Source organism: Myotis daubentonii, chromosome 6, assembly GCF_963259705.1.
Source record: "Myotis daubentonii chromosome 6, mMyoDau2.1, whole genome shotgun sequence".
NCBI classification, from domain to species: domain Eukaryota; kingdom Metazoa; phylum Chordata; class Mammalia; order Chiroptera; family Vespertilionidae; genus Myotis; species Myotis daubentonii.
This window is the reverse complement of record NC_081845.1, coordinates 81,104,007-81,122,594: the sequence shown is the minus strand read 5'-3', so window position 1 is coordinate 81,122,594 and position 18,588 is coordinate 81,104,007. Positions and strand designations below refer to the sequence as shown.

The 18,588-nt window shown below is 37.6% G+C and overlaps 1 protein-coding gene across 2 annotated transcripts in view; it reads left to right on the top strand.

The window, feature by feature from the left end:
• Positions 1-18,588, top strand: part of PTCHD4 (patched domain containing 4) — a 167,646-nt gene that overhangs the window by 53,050 nt on the left and 96,008 nt on the right. For both annotated transcript variants that reach the window (XM_059699660.1, XM_059699659.1), the window contains exon 2: positions 3,087-3,567. In XM_059699660.1, coding sequence (XP_059555643.1) covers positions 3,087-3,567 — 481 coding nt within the window. The remainder of the gene's footprint in view (positions 1-3,086; positions 3,568-18,588) is intronic.

Genomic DNA, 18,588 nt, shown 5'->3' with positions numbered 1-18,588 from the left:
CCACACCCTGGTGGTGGTCAGCCCACATCATAGTGAGTGATTGAACTCTTGGTCACATGGTTGAACTCCTGAGGGGACACTTTGCATATCAACCTTTTATATATATGGATAGAGCTGAAAATGCCTTCAGTGTCATAAACATTTACTCATATACTCATATCTACTCACTTTATAAATAAGAAAATGGAACACTAGGAGGGGAAATGAACCAGACAAGGGTTTTTTATCTAATTAGAATGAGATGCACACAGTGATTCAGGTCACATGACTCCTGATTATGTATTCTCTCTATTAAGCCTACCTAGCTTCTTACATGTCCAGAGGATAATTACAACATATGTGATATTCTTTCCTTTTTTCTCCTACATAGAGGCACCTATGAACTGGTTAGTTTAGGAAACTGAATAACTCTTCTGCCTCCCCTTACAAAATAATAGAATTCCCTTTACAAATAATGTATAAAAGTATATTTCTCAAGACTGTACTGAGTACAATAATTGCACCAATGGCTTGTCTCCAATGTGAACCATTCAATAGCGCTTTCAATTCAAGGACATCCAAAGACCTTGCTTATTTTGTTCTTGTTCATGGAGTAAAGCAAATTAAGAGAGAGAAACTCATTCTATTTGTTGCTTTGATTTGAATATAATGGAATGAAACCATATTTTTTATGAAATAATAAAAAAATGAAAATTAGACCACCTCAAAAGGGGGGTAAGCTGTTAGCCAAAGCCAATGAAGATCAGTTATTTAATAATCTATATTTGCCTTTTTAAAATTTTTACTTTTGTCTGGATACATTACCAGCACCTTCTTTGATCCACTATAATCTCTAAATGAGGCCTAAGGGATGCATAAATCTTTGTTCTGTCACTAAAGATCCCTCAGAAATATTTTTTGATTATGAAATGAGTAAAGATACGTGGAACTGTACATTCTCAAGTGAATATGTACAGCTTTTAAAATACTCTTTCAAATAATCAAAAGCACAACTCAACATCACAGATGGGATTTCAAAGAAGTAGAAACCAAGACTGGAACTTAAAATTATACCAAGCTTAAAACAAAAGTAAACAAGCCTAATTAAGGGTCTATGTTTCCTGGACTGAAACACAGGAAACTATATTTCACAATCTCTCAGTGTGAGTCAGGATTCTCACGCCTTTCTCAAAGCTTTTCCACTTTTTACTTACAGCTCATCGGAGAACACACGGGGTTTCGTGGAGATAGAGCTTTGTGAACCTACAGCTGGAATTTTAGTTTGATATTTGTAAGTTAAAAAGATGACTGGAAGTGGGAGATAAACCAAGTAAATGAAAAAAAAAACTCAATCAAATTCTTACTTAGAAATATATTGTTCACTTACAGCTGGCCAGATTGAGTTAAACAGAAAGATTATTTCTATTGAACACGTGGAGAAACTATGGGTGTGTGAAGTGACTATAAAATTCCGTTCCTCTTAATTCTGGATGATGCTACTAACAACATTTGTACTCTCTATAAATTTCTCAAACTTTTGTGTTGCTTTTGGTGCATGTTAAAAATACAAATACAGCCCTGACTGGTTTGGCTCAGTGGATAGAGAGTTGGCCTGTGGACTGAAGGGTCCCGGGTTCGATTCCGGTCAAGGGCATGTACCTTGGTTGTGGGCACATCCCCAGTGGGGGGTGTGCGGGAGGCAGCTGATTGATGTTTCTCTCTCATCAATGTTTCTAACTCTCTATCCCTTTCCCTTCCTCTCTGTAAAAAATTAATAAAATATATATTTAAAAAATACAAATACAAACAAGAACCTCAGATACAGGTGTCTGTACTATACAAGTCCACAATAACAGTTCAGTGAAAAGAACCATGGTTATAACGTTGTTGGTTTGTTACCCTCTGTACTACCCTTCTAGAAAATTTTGCTTTCTGCTCTGAATCTACTCTTTTATATCCTCTTGAGATAAATGGCTTGCCTGATCTAGCAAAAACAGTTTATTTATGGCATAAGTTGACCTTCATACCTGTGTCCCACTCAGTACCTGCATTTTAGATGTTACCCATTTTTGATGTTATATTCCATCTTGCAACCAGCTATTGGTTTCAATACTCCATCTGACAGCCATTGGCATTAGAGTAAATGACAGTGTGGCAAAAACAAAACAAAACATAGAAAACAAAAACTGATTAAAATGTAATAATGGCTGTCATGGATTTTGTTCTAAGTGGTAAGGTACATTGGATGAGAATCAGTGTCTGACTCAGGAGCACCTTAAACAGGAGGGATAAATATCCTACTCTTATGATCTTATCTACTCTACCTTATGTGAAATTCTGAAGTTGTGATGACTTTTAACAAACCCACTTGAAATGTTAGCAGTCTCATTTAGGGGGTTTGTTCACTGTATTCTATGGGAAAGAGGTCGACCTATGGTAAGACTGAGGCATGTATTCAGAGGGAAAATTATAATGAGTGAATAGGTGCTCATATAAGATTTCAAAAAACATTTCAACACTGTATAATTGACTACAATATTTTATTCTACTTGTTCTGTGATATGCAGTTGTATTCCCAGAATATAAAGGATGAATATGGATGTGTGTGTAAAGTTTGTGTGTCTAAGTGTGTGTGGTGTAGGTGTGTGTGTTAACCCTAGAAAGTTTAGCACCTACTTATTAAGTGAATAGTTTAACTTTTGAAATGTTAACTCATACCATGCTTCATTTTGGGCTGAAACTGAATCATAAAACTTGATCCACATTAAGGAATTACAGTGGGTTGTTACAGAAGGAAATGGTGGCAATGAGGGAATGGATGAGATCAAAATAATATTCATGCCCATTTCCTGTGCATGTGGCAAGACTTGTAGAGCTTCATAATTCTCTTTGCATCTGTTCTAACCCTGATCATCTTGCATGGTATCCCATGTGGCTCCCAAAGGCGAAACATAAAATCTAACATGTCACTCCACCCACATATCAGTTCCACAATTGCTAAAGCCCATCTCTGCCTTCCTTGTTCTCCTTCACTTAGAATAAGAAGCTGTCCTCTGGAATATGCATCTCTCTTGTAACTTACGTCTCCCTTTGTTTCTGTTTTCAAGGATGGGAGGAACAGTTTTATTGGACACCAACTGGGCGGGGTAGTAGAAGTGCCAAACAGCAAGGACCAACGGGTCAAGTCAGCCAGAGCCATTCAAATCACCTACTACCTCCAGACCTATGGCTCTGCCACCCAGGACCTCATAGGGGAGAAGTGGGAGAATGAGTTCTGTAAGCTTATGAGGAAGCTCCAGGAAGAGCACCAGGAACTTCAGCTCTACTATTTAGCATCCTTTAGCCTCTGGAGAGACTTTCATAAGACCAGCATCCTGGCCAGGAGCAAGGTCCTGGTAAGCCTTGTGCTGATCTTGACCACAGCCACCCTCTCCAGCTCCATGAAGGACTGTTTGCGCAGCAAGCCCTTCCTAGGCCTCCTGGGGGTGCTCACAGTGTGCATCTCCATCGTCACGGCAGCAGGGATCTTCTTCATCACTGATGGGAAGTACAACTCCACCCTGCTGGGAATCCCCTTCTTCGCCATGGGTAACTATCCATCCTTGTGGTAATGGGATTCTTACCTGTTTGGGGCAAGGTAGTACATTTCTTGAATTCTCAGGTGGAAGTCCGATTTAATTTTGTATCAGTGTGTCTGCGTGATTTGGTACGATTTTACGTGGGGTGGGTCTGCTTCTCCTTATTGTGCCTGTCAGGAAAGTATGGGCTGACCGTTTTTCCATTCAGGTTGAAGAACTGAATGCTGTCAAATATTTTAAATTGCACAGTACTGTAATTCTCTACTCAACGTCTTTGAAAATTACAGGTCACAGATTGTGGAGTACAGATTTAAGGAGATCCCAAACCTTCAACATTTTCAAATAAAATTTTATAGTTTATATTTATGGGCATCCTCAAGTTGTTGATGACAAAACTGTCATAGGATGAAAATTTTGAGAACTCTTATGTTCTAACCTCAAAGAATTTCTTTATTAAATATTAAGTCATTTCAATTTTTTTTGCTGACAATATAATCCATTTCCCCACATCTATATAAAGAAAACCTTCCAGCTGCCAATTAAAAATATGTTCATCGCTGATGAAAAAAACTAATAAGCATCCTCAGTTAAGATTATTCCTTCTTGCAAGTTTTCTGCCAGGCATACATGAATGGTCTAGAAAATGGTGTGTGTGTGTGTGTGTGTGTGTGTGTGTGTGTGTGTGTGTGTGTGTTTGCAAAAGATAAGATCAAGTCTTAGAAGGAAAGTGAGTGATGGTTCAGCAACAAAACTGATGGAGCTTTTCAGAAAAGAGATGATAATGGGGATAACTGTGGTGCTGCAAAGGAGCCCTGTCAGATGTGATATAATTCCCTACATGTAGTGATTTGGAGGATGAGCTGTAAAAATGGCCTCTAGGTGGTGAACTGACATGAGCAAGAGAGCATCAACTCTAAAGTAATTGCCTTTCACTCCCCAGGAAAAATCAGCTCTAAATTACAGTTCTATTGTTAGATGAAAAAGACACAGGAGTGTGGTCACAGAGTCCTCTAGGTGACCTGGCCCCTTTTTGTTTTCACCTAACATGTGTCTTCAATAACAACACTGGGAAGTAGATTCATATTGTAGGTACTGAGACCAAACTTATTCATCTGGAAACCCAACTTCGTTGTGGTCCTATTAAGTTAGTTCATCTAACTGAGCCTCGGTTTCTTCTTTTATAAAATAAGAATAATTATTCTAACATCTTTAAAAATGTGTTTGTTGAGCTTAATAGGCCATACCTAAAGCTAGTAGTACATAGTAAACACTCAATGAGTATCAATACATTTAGTGGTTAAGCTGGTGTGTTAAGTGTAGAGGATTCAGTGGTGAATAGGAAACAGCCCTTGGCTTCAGGAAATTGAGTCTTCCTGTATTTTGCATCTCATCTTCAATTGCATGTTCATCTTGTTAATAAAAAGGGTATTTCTTTTTCCCAAAGAACTATATGAAAAGACATTTTGCCAGTGACAGGATGAGTCTAGATTTGAACCATTTAATAGTTGTTATGTTTTTTGAGCTCAGTCTCTTTACTTAAAATAATAATATCAGATTCATAAGAATCACACAGCATGAATCAAAAATGAAACATGACTCATTCCATATGATGTCACTCATCTTTGGGATATAAAACTGAAACTTATAGACACAGACAATAGGATGGTGGTTACCAGATAGAAGGGGATTTGAGGATAGTAAAAGGGGCCAAATGCATGGTGACGGAAGATGTTTTGACTTTAGGTGATGGGCACACCATGAAATATACAGATTATGCATCATAGAAATGTATACTTGAAACCTATATGATCCTATTAAATGTCACCCAAATAAATTTAATTAAAAAATTAGAAAAAATTAAAAAAAATTACTCATTCAAGATTGGAAAATTAGATACCTTAGAGCCTACTATGGCTTTTTTTCTAAAACTGTTAGTAATAAAGTAGGCAATGGAAAAGTTTATCAGAAGAGTTTATAATACATCGAAATTTAAATTTCATTCAAATAAGAAGAAAGCTTGTCTCTTGTGATGCTGAATTGCAACATAGGCTCTACAAAATCAGAGTGGTGTTTCCATCCCTTAAAGAAATAATAAAAACACTGAAAGCCATGATGAGGGAAAAGGCCTGACATTGCAACACACACTTCTCATACTCATTTCTCTCAGTGACTCTAACCCTGGACAGTATGACTTTTCTTTCATACTCTTTTCTCTGAGTGACTTTAACCCAGGGCAGTGTATGTGAAGAATTTAGGAAGCCTTTCAGTATTTCTGCAATTCAAACCCTTAAAATATACCAAAAGAATCATTTGTGCTATGTTCTGAAACATAACAATAGACATGAAAATATATACTTATTTAAAATATTTGCTCTGTCAAGGAGGAGGTTGTTTTGTTGTGTTTTATTTGTTTGTAAAGTAAAGATCCTAAGACTGAGAACTAGTGAAATGAAAGGAATAATACCCAGCACTAGGAAATCTGGTTTTTCATCTCAGCTTTCCCATTATTTTCATATGTTTTGTTGCTCAAGTTAGTATAGTCTTTTGCCACTTTGTCTGAGTTCTTCATATATTAAAAGAAAGATTTTGAAATTTTGAAGATCCTACAATATTATTCATTTCATTCTTTAACTGAGGTTAGAATTTTATCATTCCTTTATAAAAACAATGAAGGTATATATTACCCTCAAATATATAATCTCCATTCTCCTTTGTTGACTGCTAGTGTGTGTGTTTTTGGGCAGACACACAAGCAAAGCCTTAGACACACAAAGCCTTAGACACAAAAAGCACACCTCGATGAAGGTGGTGAGGCTGAATGTAATTTGAGCATCAATAAGTTGAGTTTGGCAGATACATATCTTCCAGTGGTCCATACAGTATTGGTTAAACTAGTCTTTTAAAGGATTACAGTTAACAAGGGCTCAAAACTGCGTAATCCAAAATCAGTTGTGTGTAAAGGAAAGAAGTCCAATTCCTTTGGTAAGCCTCTATTTCTATTCCCATTTTCCTACAAGGATTTCTCTGAGGTCATGATCATGTGCTCTATTATGTTCTAGGATTCCAACCATTCATCCTCATTAGAACTTATTCCTGTAGCTGAATAAATATGTCACTAATGGTATTCTGCTCTTCAGTCATCTTATTTTTGATGACTTCACTTCCTTCTTTACTGCTTCTGCTTGTTCTTTTTTGTGACCATTCATCCAGTTAATATACCCAAGGTCATTTCAGAGTCATATATACTGTACCTCTATATTCTGCATTTTTTAAAGCTTGTATCAATTTTTATATTTTGTCCTGGTGTCCCCATAAGTAAATTTATGTTTGTGTAATTGTATATTACAGATGTAGGTTTAGAAAAGATTATTTTAGGCATATGTATTTTCTCTAGAAAAGATATCAGAAAGAGAAATCCAGACTTATAATATATTTTAGAACCACCTTAAATTGCCCCATTTAACTACTGCCTAATGTCCTTTCCCTAAACAAGCATAAACTAATGAGAATGCCACTAATTTAATTTATAACCAGTTGTCAGCATTTGTTTTAACCGCATTTGCTTCATGTGGATGTGCTTTCTCTTTATGCAACGAGAAATATGAGCTAATATTGCACACAAATGCCAGGCTGGTTCCTGCTTGATCTTGTTGGTCTTCTGTAGCTAGTTGCCAAGGATATTAGTAGCTTTGGTTCACTATTGCTTTTACTGCCCATCCTGAGTTTGTTTTATATTCTAGGAGCCTTACTTTCGATGCCTCTGGATCCATGCAGATGCCTCTGGATCCATGCAGATGACTTGTTTTCTCACATGAACTCAGAGTTTCCAGATATGAGACTTTTATTCATCATCTAAAACTGAGTTTCATATTCATCTATTTATTAATTTATTAAAATATTTATTGAGCACCTACTATGTTCCAGATATTTTGGGATTTTTAATAATAAAAGGCATCCAGTAGAACTCATGAAGTTGTTGCCTGTATGGATTTTACATTCTAGGCCTGCACAGGGCAGCCATCAGACAATAAGCACATCTAATATAAACGATGTTATATTATTGATAAGTGATATAAAATCTTACCTAATAATAGACAAACATGTAAATTAACTGTTCCTCTGCTACGCTCACCAGCCAATCAGGAGAGTATGCAAATTAACCCAACAAAGACAGTGGTTAATTTGCATACGTAGGGGCGAAGTGGTGGAGCGAAGACTGAAGGCTCTATCCAGAGCTGCGGAGACTGAAGGCTCCGTCTGGAGCAAAGGCCTGGGTCCTGGGTGCCGAGGAAAACCGGTGCCGGCAGCCAGGGGAAGGGAACGCCTATTGCATGAATCTCTTCGTGCAACGGGCCTCTAGTATAAACATAAAACATGATAATGGATCAAAAGCACAGGTGGTCAGAGAAAAGCTTTTTAAGAAAAGATGAGCTTGAAGCAGAGAGATTAAATGAAATGAGTAAAGGGCCACATGGCAACCTCAGAAGAGAGTGTCCCTGACAAAGAGAGCTATACATGCAAAAGCTTTGAGATGAACCTTTGCATGGTGAAGTTAAGAAAGAGAAAGAAAGGGAGTGTGGCTGGAGCAGAGTGGGCAATTGTCTGAGTATTATAAGAAGGGGTTTGGGGCGGTACTGTATAGCCAGGTCATATAGGGCACTGAGAACTTAGGACATTAGATGGAAAGCTATCTGAAGCATTTGAGACTAGAGAGTGTGCTCAGACTTAGACTTTAAAGCATCTTTGTGCTACACATTGAAGCTATTATGTTATAGCATCTTCCGCTACAATATGGAAATTAGTCTGTAATAGAGCAAGAATGGTTATAGGGAAACTGTGTAAAAGGTTACTGGAAAATCTTTATGGGATATAATGGTGGCTTGAAATAGTGTGGGAGCTGTGACAGTTGTTAAAAGGGATTAGACTCAGGATACATATTTGAAAATAGAATTGACAGGATTGGCTAAAGGACTGGGTATGATGTGTTAGAAAAAGAAGAGTCAAGAATGACCCAAGCTTTGAGGACTGAATATCTAGTAGAAAGAAGTTGCCACTTACTGTCATAGGGAGATTGTGGGAGGAATAACTTGTGGAAAAAAATATCAAGAGTTTAGTTTTACTTCTGCTAAGATAGAGATGCCTATTAAGCATCCAAGTGGGAAAATGTGGGGTTAGCTATATAAGACAGTATGGAGATTGGGTTCAGAAGTAAAATATCTAAGTTGAAGCTGAAAATATAAATTTTGAATTCATCAAGGCACAGCTAAAAATGAAAGACATGGATTCTAATGAGATCAACTAGAAAGATAAATACAAATGGAAAATCAAAGTCTGAAATCTGATCCTGGGACCATTCTAATGCTTAGAGATTGGGAAGATGAGCCTGATTCAGAAAAAGACACTAAGAACAATCAGGCAGTGAGATAGCAAAAAAAACAAAACACCAAAAAAAAAGAGAACATTTTTCCAGCAGCCAAGGAAAAAGTATGCTTCGCGAAGGAGCACAGGATCAATTGTTCCAAAAGCTGTTAAGAAATTGTGTCCAATAAGAAATAAGTTTTTTTTTTTAATGTGGCAATTTGAAGGTCATTAGTGACTTTGACAATATCTGCTTTGGCAGAGTGCTGAGGATAATTTCAAGGGATTCGATAACACTTGGAGTATATCAAGTGAAGATGATGAGTAAAGATAATATTTTTCAAGGAGTTTTGCAATAAAGGAGACTACCAATGATTGCATGGTGATGGGAATGTGCAGTAAAGAAAGAAAGCTTCATAGTAATGCAGAGAGAGAAGGGAATTATGGAAGCAATATCATTGAGTAGGAGAGATGGGACTGGATTCAGAGCTCAAGTAGAGTCATTGGCTTTATATAAAAGTGTAAGTGTAGACATCTCAGCTACAATTAAGAAATGGAAGGCAATATATATGGGTAGATCCAGATAGGTTGGTACATGTGGAAATTCTTTTCTGTGGCTTCAACTTTGTCAGTAAACTATCAAGCAAGTCATCAGCTGAGAATAAATTTGGGGAAGGAGATGTTGATTTGAAGAAAGTGAAGGGAGTTTGAAAGAATCACTTTGGAAAATTGGAGAGTGGATTAAAGAAGAAAATTTAAGAGAATAACTAGGAAGCACTAAGGGTCCATTTGAAGTCTGTGTACATGAATTAAAAAAAGAAATCAGTTACCATGATTGCTTAGTCCCTTCCGCTCCCCGCCCAGCCTTATAGCTGTTTCAGGGAAGAGTTGAGTAGGCATTGAGATGAATTTGATGAGGAAAAAAAATAGAGGGTTTATAGTGTATGTAGAGTGACTATATTAGAAGACTATGAAAATTATACTGATTAGGGTTAGCTATACTACCTAGACTATGTTGCAATGGCTTTGGTTTACATAGCCTAACACAACAAAGATTTGTTTATTTTTAAAACATTTTATTGATTTTTTTACAGAGAGGAAGGGAGAGAGATAGAGAGTTAGAAACATCGATGAGAGAGAAACATTGATCAGCTGCCTCCTGCATACCCCCTACTGGGGATGTGCCCACAACCAAGGTACATGCCCCTGACCAGAATCGAACCCGGGACCCCTCAGTCCGCAGGCTGACACTCTATCCACTGAGCAAAACCAGTTAGGGCAACAAAGATTTATTTCTTGTTCATATTGGAGTTCGGAGTGGGTCAGAGAGCTCTCCTGAGCACCTCTTGCAATTCTGTCTCCTCAGTTTGTGCTCTTAGTCCAAAAGGGAAAAGGTGGAAAAAAATCATACCTATATGTAACTGCAGCCAAAGTTACATCTCATCATATTTTATTAGCCAGAACTGGACAATAGCCATCAGCTAACTGCACGAATGTGTAGAAAAGGTGGAGAGCCAATGGATTATTTTATGAACATCAATTGCCCCCTTTCACAGAAACTAAGCCAAACAATAAAAGCAAGAAGAATTCATACTTCATCATTATCATCATAGTAAAAAGCTGATTGGGTAAAAATATTCTCATTTATTGTGGGGTCAGAAAATTGCTTTAGGTTGGAGTCTGCACTACCTATTGCTGCAAAACAATCATGAAACTTTGTCATGTAAAACAACAACCATTTCATTATGCTCATGCATTCTGTCCTCAGTAATTTGGTAAGGTCACAGTGGTGTCAGCTCTCCCCACCTCCAGGATGTCTAGAGTCTCAGCTGAGATGGTTTAAATAGCTGAGGGTGACTTGAATGTTGAGGACTGGATTAATGGACTAGACCACCCCCTTCCAAGATGGATTCTTTGTGACATGGTTACCATGTCTAGGATCTCTGAAGGACAATCTGGGCTGGAACTGTTGAATACTGCCATCTGAACATGGCGTCTTCAGCATGGTGTTCTCAAGGTAGTCAGACTTCTTTTATGGCTTCAAGGAAAGTGTTTTCCAATACTTCAAATAGTACTTGACCTAGGGTAGACAATAAATTCATTAGGAATGAATGGATAAATGGTCGCATAGTGTTTCTCAAGTGGGTTATGATCTATTAGAGAGTCATTAAAGTGAATTAATGTATTATAATCCACATTTATATTTTACTTCAAGAATAAGGAATAGGAAATATTAGAAGGTATTGAAGTAATATAGTATTTTTGTGTCAAACTTTTATTTCAATTTAACATATACGGGTATAATAGATCATGATGTAAATTGTATTTCCTAATGTGAGCCACACAAAAAAAAGTTTTAGAAAAATTACTCTAGAATCTTCTTTGAACTGATGCCTTAAGCAGATTATGCAGATAAGTGGAGACTTATTGATGGGGAGAACTCATCAGAAGCAGAGGTAGAAGCTCTACTTGGTCCTGCTGGAGGCAGTATCTCAATTTAGAAAGGGGCAGAGTAACCAGAGACTGAAGGTGGTTCCTTTGGGGCACTTCTATTTCCCCAGGTGTGAGCCAGGAAAATAGCATATAGTGGGTCCTCTCAGTCTTAATGGTTGGCGGTAGTTCTTTAATGATTATGTTATAGTATTGGAAATGTTTCTCAACAAATTGGTTTTTGCCTCAGGACCTGTTTTACTTACGGTCCTCAAACTCATCGAAAGCCTTCCAAAAATAACCCCATTGCTGGAACAGAAATGACCTTATTATGATATCAAGAATGTTCAATTAGAGCTGTTACTCAGCCCATTAATTGCAGCCACCTAGCTTTTGGTGAGAAAGTTATTTCCTTTGGTGATAAAGCTATTTCTTTTGGTGATAAAGTCGTTTCCTTTAGAAAAGGGTCCAGCAATGATGTGAAAATCCCTCTGCTTAGAGCAGTGGTTCTCAACCGTGGCTGCACATTAGAATCACCTGGGAATCTTTTTAAAATCCTGATTTCTGGGCCTCATCCTCCGGAAATTCTGTTTCTTTGTTATGGGGTGGGGCCACAACATTAGTAACAAAGAAACAGAATTTCCGGAGGATGAGGCCCAGAAATCAGGATTTTAAAAAGATTCCCAGGTGATTCTAATGTGCAGCCAAGGTTGAAAACCAGTGACTTAGAGGCTTGAAGTCAGAAGAGTTGTAGTCCAGTTCAGTTCCTTCCTCTTACCTACGAGTGATTTATTCTTTCTGCGTCTACCATGTTTTCTCTTGCAGAAGATGAGGAAGTCAGACGGATTGTTCTTTAACATCTCTTCTACCTTTACTCTTTAATCAGCGAATCATTTATTTGAAGCTTACGCTATATATTACCTCATCTAGATTTTTGTCTCCTTGGGGCCTGGAGCTGGGTCTACTTGGAATCTTTTCCAGTGTCTAGTCCAAAGTGTGCATAGTATGCATTTTGCAGAACATTGACTTATGAATGGCTTTGTCCTGTTAAAGTTCTTATAACAAGAAAAGTCTAAACATTTGGTTGTTTCTAGCTTCGATATCTAATATCTATTTTTATGTTATCCTTTAGTTTTAATTTTTTATATTAGTTCTTCTATAGTATACGTGAAATGGACCTCCTGAATCAAACATTTTTAATTAGTTAAGACATTGGCTTACTAACTGGTTTCTGTGGACTTTGAAGGAAGTGGGAAGGGAGCAGATCTTGGCATAACAAGTAAGAAGTTGAATTTTATTTCAAGCATTTGAGGTTGAATTGACTATTATGTAGTTTTTATTGTGTAACACTGTCCAACATGAGTAGTAATTATATCCTGCCTCCTTAATATTCTGCATCTTCTTTGGAATCAACCTTCATTTTTGTACTTTTTACTGCTAATGAGCGTCTTCCAGTGGTAGTTGGAATTTAGGAATGAGGAAGAGAACTGTTACATAATACAGTTTGACTCAGAGTGAGAGGCATATGGACCCATTTTGGTGATCTTTTTTTATCTCAGGAGTAGTTGATATGCTGGTTTAGACTTTTAAAATGGAAAGATTGATAAATAAGCCATATGCTCCCTAATATGTTCTGCCCTTGTCTCTTACCTCATAAAATCAGATCATAAATCAGGCTTGAGCATTTAAGCAGACAGGGAATGAGAAAGACATGGAAGAACTCTTTATCCAGCACAGGAAGAACTATTGCATGCTGGCACTGCCACCTCTCTGCATGGACATCTCAGCCTTCCTTGAATACATGCCTATCACAAGCAAACGTAACCATTCTCATTAGTCGGAGTTGACTTGCACATCAGAACATGCCAAGGAAACATATTACCCATGCAGGGAGCTGCAGTTGGCAACCAGAATGGGATTTTCTGAGGAGCTTCATCAAGGCAAATACTGCATCAAGGAAAATACTGCAATTTAAAATCTTGAAACTTGAAGGGTGAAGGGCACCAAGGCTTATGCCATTGCTTTTTTTGAGAAAAGCAAAGTCTTATCTAGATAAACAAACAAACAAACAAACAAAAAACTATTTAAAAACTGGAGACTTACTTCTTAGATTCAGTTATTTTTCAAGACCATATTTTCATACCCTGATATTTAATGAAAAGGAAAATTTGCAGAAAAACATAATATAAATCCTTTGCTGGTTTAAAGATCATAGAGGCCAGCCTTAAGCTTCTGAGAACTGAAGAATCCCTGTGCACCAATTCCCACCTGCCTTCCTGGAACACCGTGTTTTATGTACTGTATGCCACCAATAACCATATTTCATATAGTTTTTTGTCCAGAAAAATTATATTACTTAAACCTTGGCTTATAGATTTTATGCACTCTGAGAGTCCAACTTAATATAAAGAAGATCCTGCTGTTATTCCTACTGCTTCCCCACACTGACTTGGCCTAAATGGGAATAAGACTATATCCTGCCCAGTGATGGTTTCCGTTGTAAGTATAACATCCTAAGCTAAATATTATATTTAATAATATAAAACAGTGAAGTATTATTTAATAATATTTATTAATAGTATTTTAGATGATTTAAATAAAAAGTATAGAATATAACCATAGTAGTCAATGTTATAAACCAAATAATGAAGGAAAGGAAATACTTTTATCAGAGAGAACTAGGCATACCATTAAGTTAAGCTACTTTATAGCAAAACAAACAAACAAACAAACAAACAAACAAACAGCTAAAACAAAGGGGGAAAGAGGAGGAAACAGGTTAGATGGCTCATTTCATTGAGTATAACCTAATCAAGATTGCACACAGAAAAGAGAGACTGATGAAAGGTTCTTAACTTGTAGATTTTGGGTGAATCTGTGAAGAACATAGTAATGACTCATCATAATACTCAACAGTAAGTCAATAAATTTACTCTATAATTTTACCACTCTTACCTTTCTTTCCTCTGTCATGGTTAAGCAAGGAGGCAACTTTATATATTTAACTGTGTTGGCACAATATTTCATGAATAATAAGTGCTCAATAACTATTACTTGAATAAATTACTTTATAAATAATTTCACTAGGTCACAACAAAGATAAAGGTTATTTTTTTTTAGAATTTAATATAAATCTATTATATGAAATTGTATGTGTTCTTTTAAAAAATGTAGAACAATGGTTTTTACACAAAGCCATTGAAAGTGATGATACAATGAGGGGATTTCAGATTTCCAAATATGAGGATTTAACCTAAACATTGAATCTTTTGTTTGGTGCTTCATGCCACTTCTAAGTATTCCCATGGCCATTTTATCATGAAACTGCTTCCTTATTTGTCCAGAAGTAATGAGGGCAGCTGCTTCCCTTAAATAAGGAAATAAAGTCACCAGACATTGATGCCCTGAATGGCAAGCTGGGACTCTTCTCACAGTCCTGCAAAGTTTGAAGAATACAATTCTTGGACTAAAATATTTTAAGCAAAAGTGTGGAAGTTTATTGCAAATGGATACAAACTCCCCCTGGTGAGGGGTCCCCTCTCTCTAAAATGTGAAAAAAGAAAAAAAAAAAACACACCGAACACCTAGTCCCATGAGTCTCTTTGTATAAATACTCAGAGTTTCCTTGCTTGTTCATTCCACTTTCTAGTTGGACCTTTCCTTATGTTATGTCCCCTGTTCTTCCCTAATTGGCCACTTCCCCTTTTCCCTGCATGGTATCAGTTTCAAAGTTTCAAAGCTCACCCAATGGCCCCCTCTTCTTCTCCTTATCTTGTAACATTCTAGTAAACAATCTGGCAGCTTGGAGCTGTATGCATTCCTCTCTCATGGACCCCCCTTTCCTTAATTGCCTCTTCTGCCTCTAAAATCCTTTCAACATGCTGCAGGCATTCTGGGAATCTAGGGACCTGGGTTCGAAACCCACTGTGGGTTCTTAACTTTGCACAGGAAAGAATTCAAATGCCAGCCAGCACAGAGTGTAAAGTGAAAGCGAGTTTATTAGTGAAATAGTGAGACAGAGAGCTAATCCACAGACAGAGCAGCCCCCTTTAGCAGAATTTGCTTCCTTATTGAGGTTCCTTTAATTTAATAGGGGGTGGGGTGTTCAAGAAGCGGGAGGGCAACTCAGGATCTTCCTGGGAAGTGGTAGAGATTTCTCAGAGGAGTTTTGTGGACCATTTTGTGTCTTTATACGGGTTTTCTATTCCCCTTCGAAGAAAAAATCAAAAGAGCCTTCTCACTATATGCTCTCCAGAACACGCAGGCTCAAACATATATGAAGTGGCAGCTGCCTACATTCAATGTCAGTTTGAATAAGAGAAAGGACAAAAAGGAAATACTACTAGACACCCGTTTCACATGAGCCACAGATACTAAGAATGTGCAGGTTGTTTTTGATGCTGTAACAGATGTCATCATAAAAAATAATCTAAAAGACTGAGGTCTCTTCTAAATTTTGCCATGAATGGTTAAAACGCATCCTCAAACCAAATGAGTACTTATATGTGGATCTCTCTAGACTAGAGTCTTGCAGCAACACAGAATGTAATGTACGGCAAACACATCTGGACCTGACCAAAGGTGCTCTGTTTTGTTTTTTTAACCTAAATAAATATGTGAAAGGTGGCCCTGCAGTGTAAAATTAAGGGCAGTGTTGAAGCTGGGCTCTAGTGTATTGATGATTTCTGTGTAATTGTAAATATGCAAATGTGTGTATACATGTATTTATAACTTTAATTTTCCATATTACTTTTAGGTTTTAAGAGTCACACCATATAATGAGGCTCAGGGTGAAATTAGTCCATGTTGGATCAAGCTGGTCTCTGCTCAGTTTTAAGCCATAAATTCGGTGGGGACAGGGGTAGTCTTATTTCCTTGTTAAAGGTTTCTGTAGCTTTTATTGATTGCAGCTGTTTCATACCGTATCTCAGAACTATTCTCAACCATCCATAGAGCCAAGGTAGAACCTATATCACTCGATTTTCCCTCCCAGGTTCCTTGATTCTGTTGCCTGATCTCAACTTGAGCCTGGCGCTCCTTGGGATGCTCTGGGGGACTACAAGCCTTGGAAAGAATGGAGCCAGCAGACCCCTGGCTGTTCCCTCCTGCTTCTGACCATGCACTTCCTATTTTTACATGACAATTTTCATAAAGATTTAGTTTGAGGAAGAATTCCGGAGGATTAAAAAAATGTTTAAAAACTGCTAGTTCTCTACCATTTTATTGTGCCTCCTTCATAATTTACTGGAAAGTAAAAACTAAACTTGAGATAAATTAAGTTTATTTTACAGCCTGAGTGGCTGTGCTTTGTTCAACTGTTATACCCACATACTTCTTGTCATCATTTTACTAAAGTGTTTCTAGAGGTGTGATTTCCGCTTAGGACCTGCAGTTTCCCTGTAGACAAGACAACCTATTTTTAAGATGCAGAAAATCTAAAGGCATGGAGGCAATGACATCGCAGGGTTGGCAGGGGAAACTGAGTGAGGCTTCCAAGAGACTCCAAAGGGTAGGATTATTTCTAATTTTACCGTATTCCAGGTTGGAATGTCTGTCTCACCGGTCAGGAAATTGTCTTGTAAAGGCACAGTGGTAGACCTCGATTCTCAATGAAAGAAGCCCATTAATTAAGTTGACAAGAGATAATATATTAGTCAAAAATCTCTCTTCTGGTAACCTTTTAAAAAGTGGTTTACATATATCCCCTAACTAGCTTTTCTTTCTTGATATATATATATATATATATATATATATATATATATATATATATATATATATATATATATATATATGAGACAAAGCATTACTCAGAAGGCTATGTGATGAGCATGAATTAGAACACAGTGACGACTGATGAATTTCCTTGTTCCCCTTAAAGAATGCTGCCAATATGCCCACCCATGACTCCCAGATTCAGTGTAATTCTCCCCTGGAAAGCTCTGCATACACAACACAGATGTTCACATGCTGGACCCTACCATTCTGTGTTGGGCATCTGCTTTTGTTGAGAAACTTTCTAAGATGAGTCAATACCACTATGTTAGTAAGTGAACTAAGTAAACAGTGTTTCTGATGGTTCTTCCCTTCTCTTCCCTCTGTGAGCTCTTGATGATATTTTTCTTTTTGGTTATGTTATTTAATCCAGTCTGTTTATCCCCTGGCCCATTCTGCTAATTCTTCATCATCTTATCCTGAGGGATAAAACCTCTAAAGCAACAGCATGTTGCATGAGCATTTCTGTATTCCCCCACAATGCCCAACCACTACTACCAATGTTCCATCTACTCACCCAGATCAGCACTGCCATGTTCCTAGAACAGTCTGTCCAAAGGAGACCCTTCGGATTAATTGCTGTGTAGCTTCTAATTTCAATTTACTTCACATTCTGCACTTCGACCAAACTGCTTTATGCCCAAATACCCAAGACTGTTTCATGTCTCATGATTCCCCCCACCTCCACCCCCGGCCCCACATATGTCCTTCTGTCCCTCCCTTGTTTTGATTTTCAAGCCTTAAATGTCTTTTGCTCTATGGTGTTTCTTTACTGACTTCCAAACCCAAGAATGATTGATTTCTTGTTTTGTCTTTCCTTCTTTATAATCTCTCTTCACTTCTATACAGAGCTATAAGTCCTTCCTTAGAAAGGATTTACTCTTTTTGTATCCTCAGCAACTAGTAGAAGGGCTGGCCCAAGATAGGAAGCATTTTAAAAAAATGTTGGGGTTGACTGAATGAAGGACAGCTCTGGCATATTGGCCCACTCTGCATTACTGGCCTCACCTTTGGATCCTTGTAGAACACTTGAGCAGGTTACTCTCTGTTTGCACCTCTGCCATCACCAATAGATTTTCTTCTCTACCCTCTCTTTCCTGATTTTTGCACTAAAAAGCTAATTTTTATGGCCTCCATCACCCAGACTCCCTTGACCTCTAGTTTTTTTCCTGCCCTTTTCCTCCTTATTTTGACACTATTTCTATGGCAACTTCAGCCTCTGACAGGCAGCCACTCCTCCATATCCACAGTTCTTACTGAACCGTCTTGATCCTGTTTCCTTCCTTTATTCCCATAGACTTAAAGTGCTAATAGCATCCTGCTCTTGATAGTCTGTGTGCACCTCAACATTCCTTGTTGTTGTGTTGGTGGTGGTGTTGTTATTTTAATGGCTCTGACCATAACTTGGTAAGTAATCTCTCAATTAGGTATTTTTATTTATACTATCTGAGGGATATCTATATCCTATTAA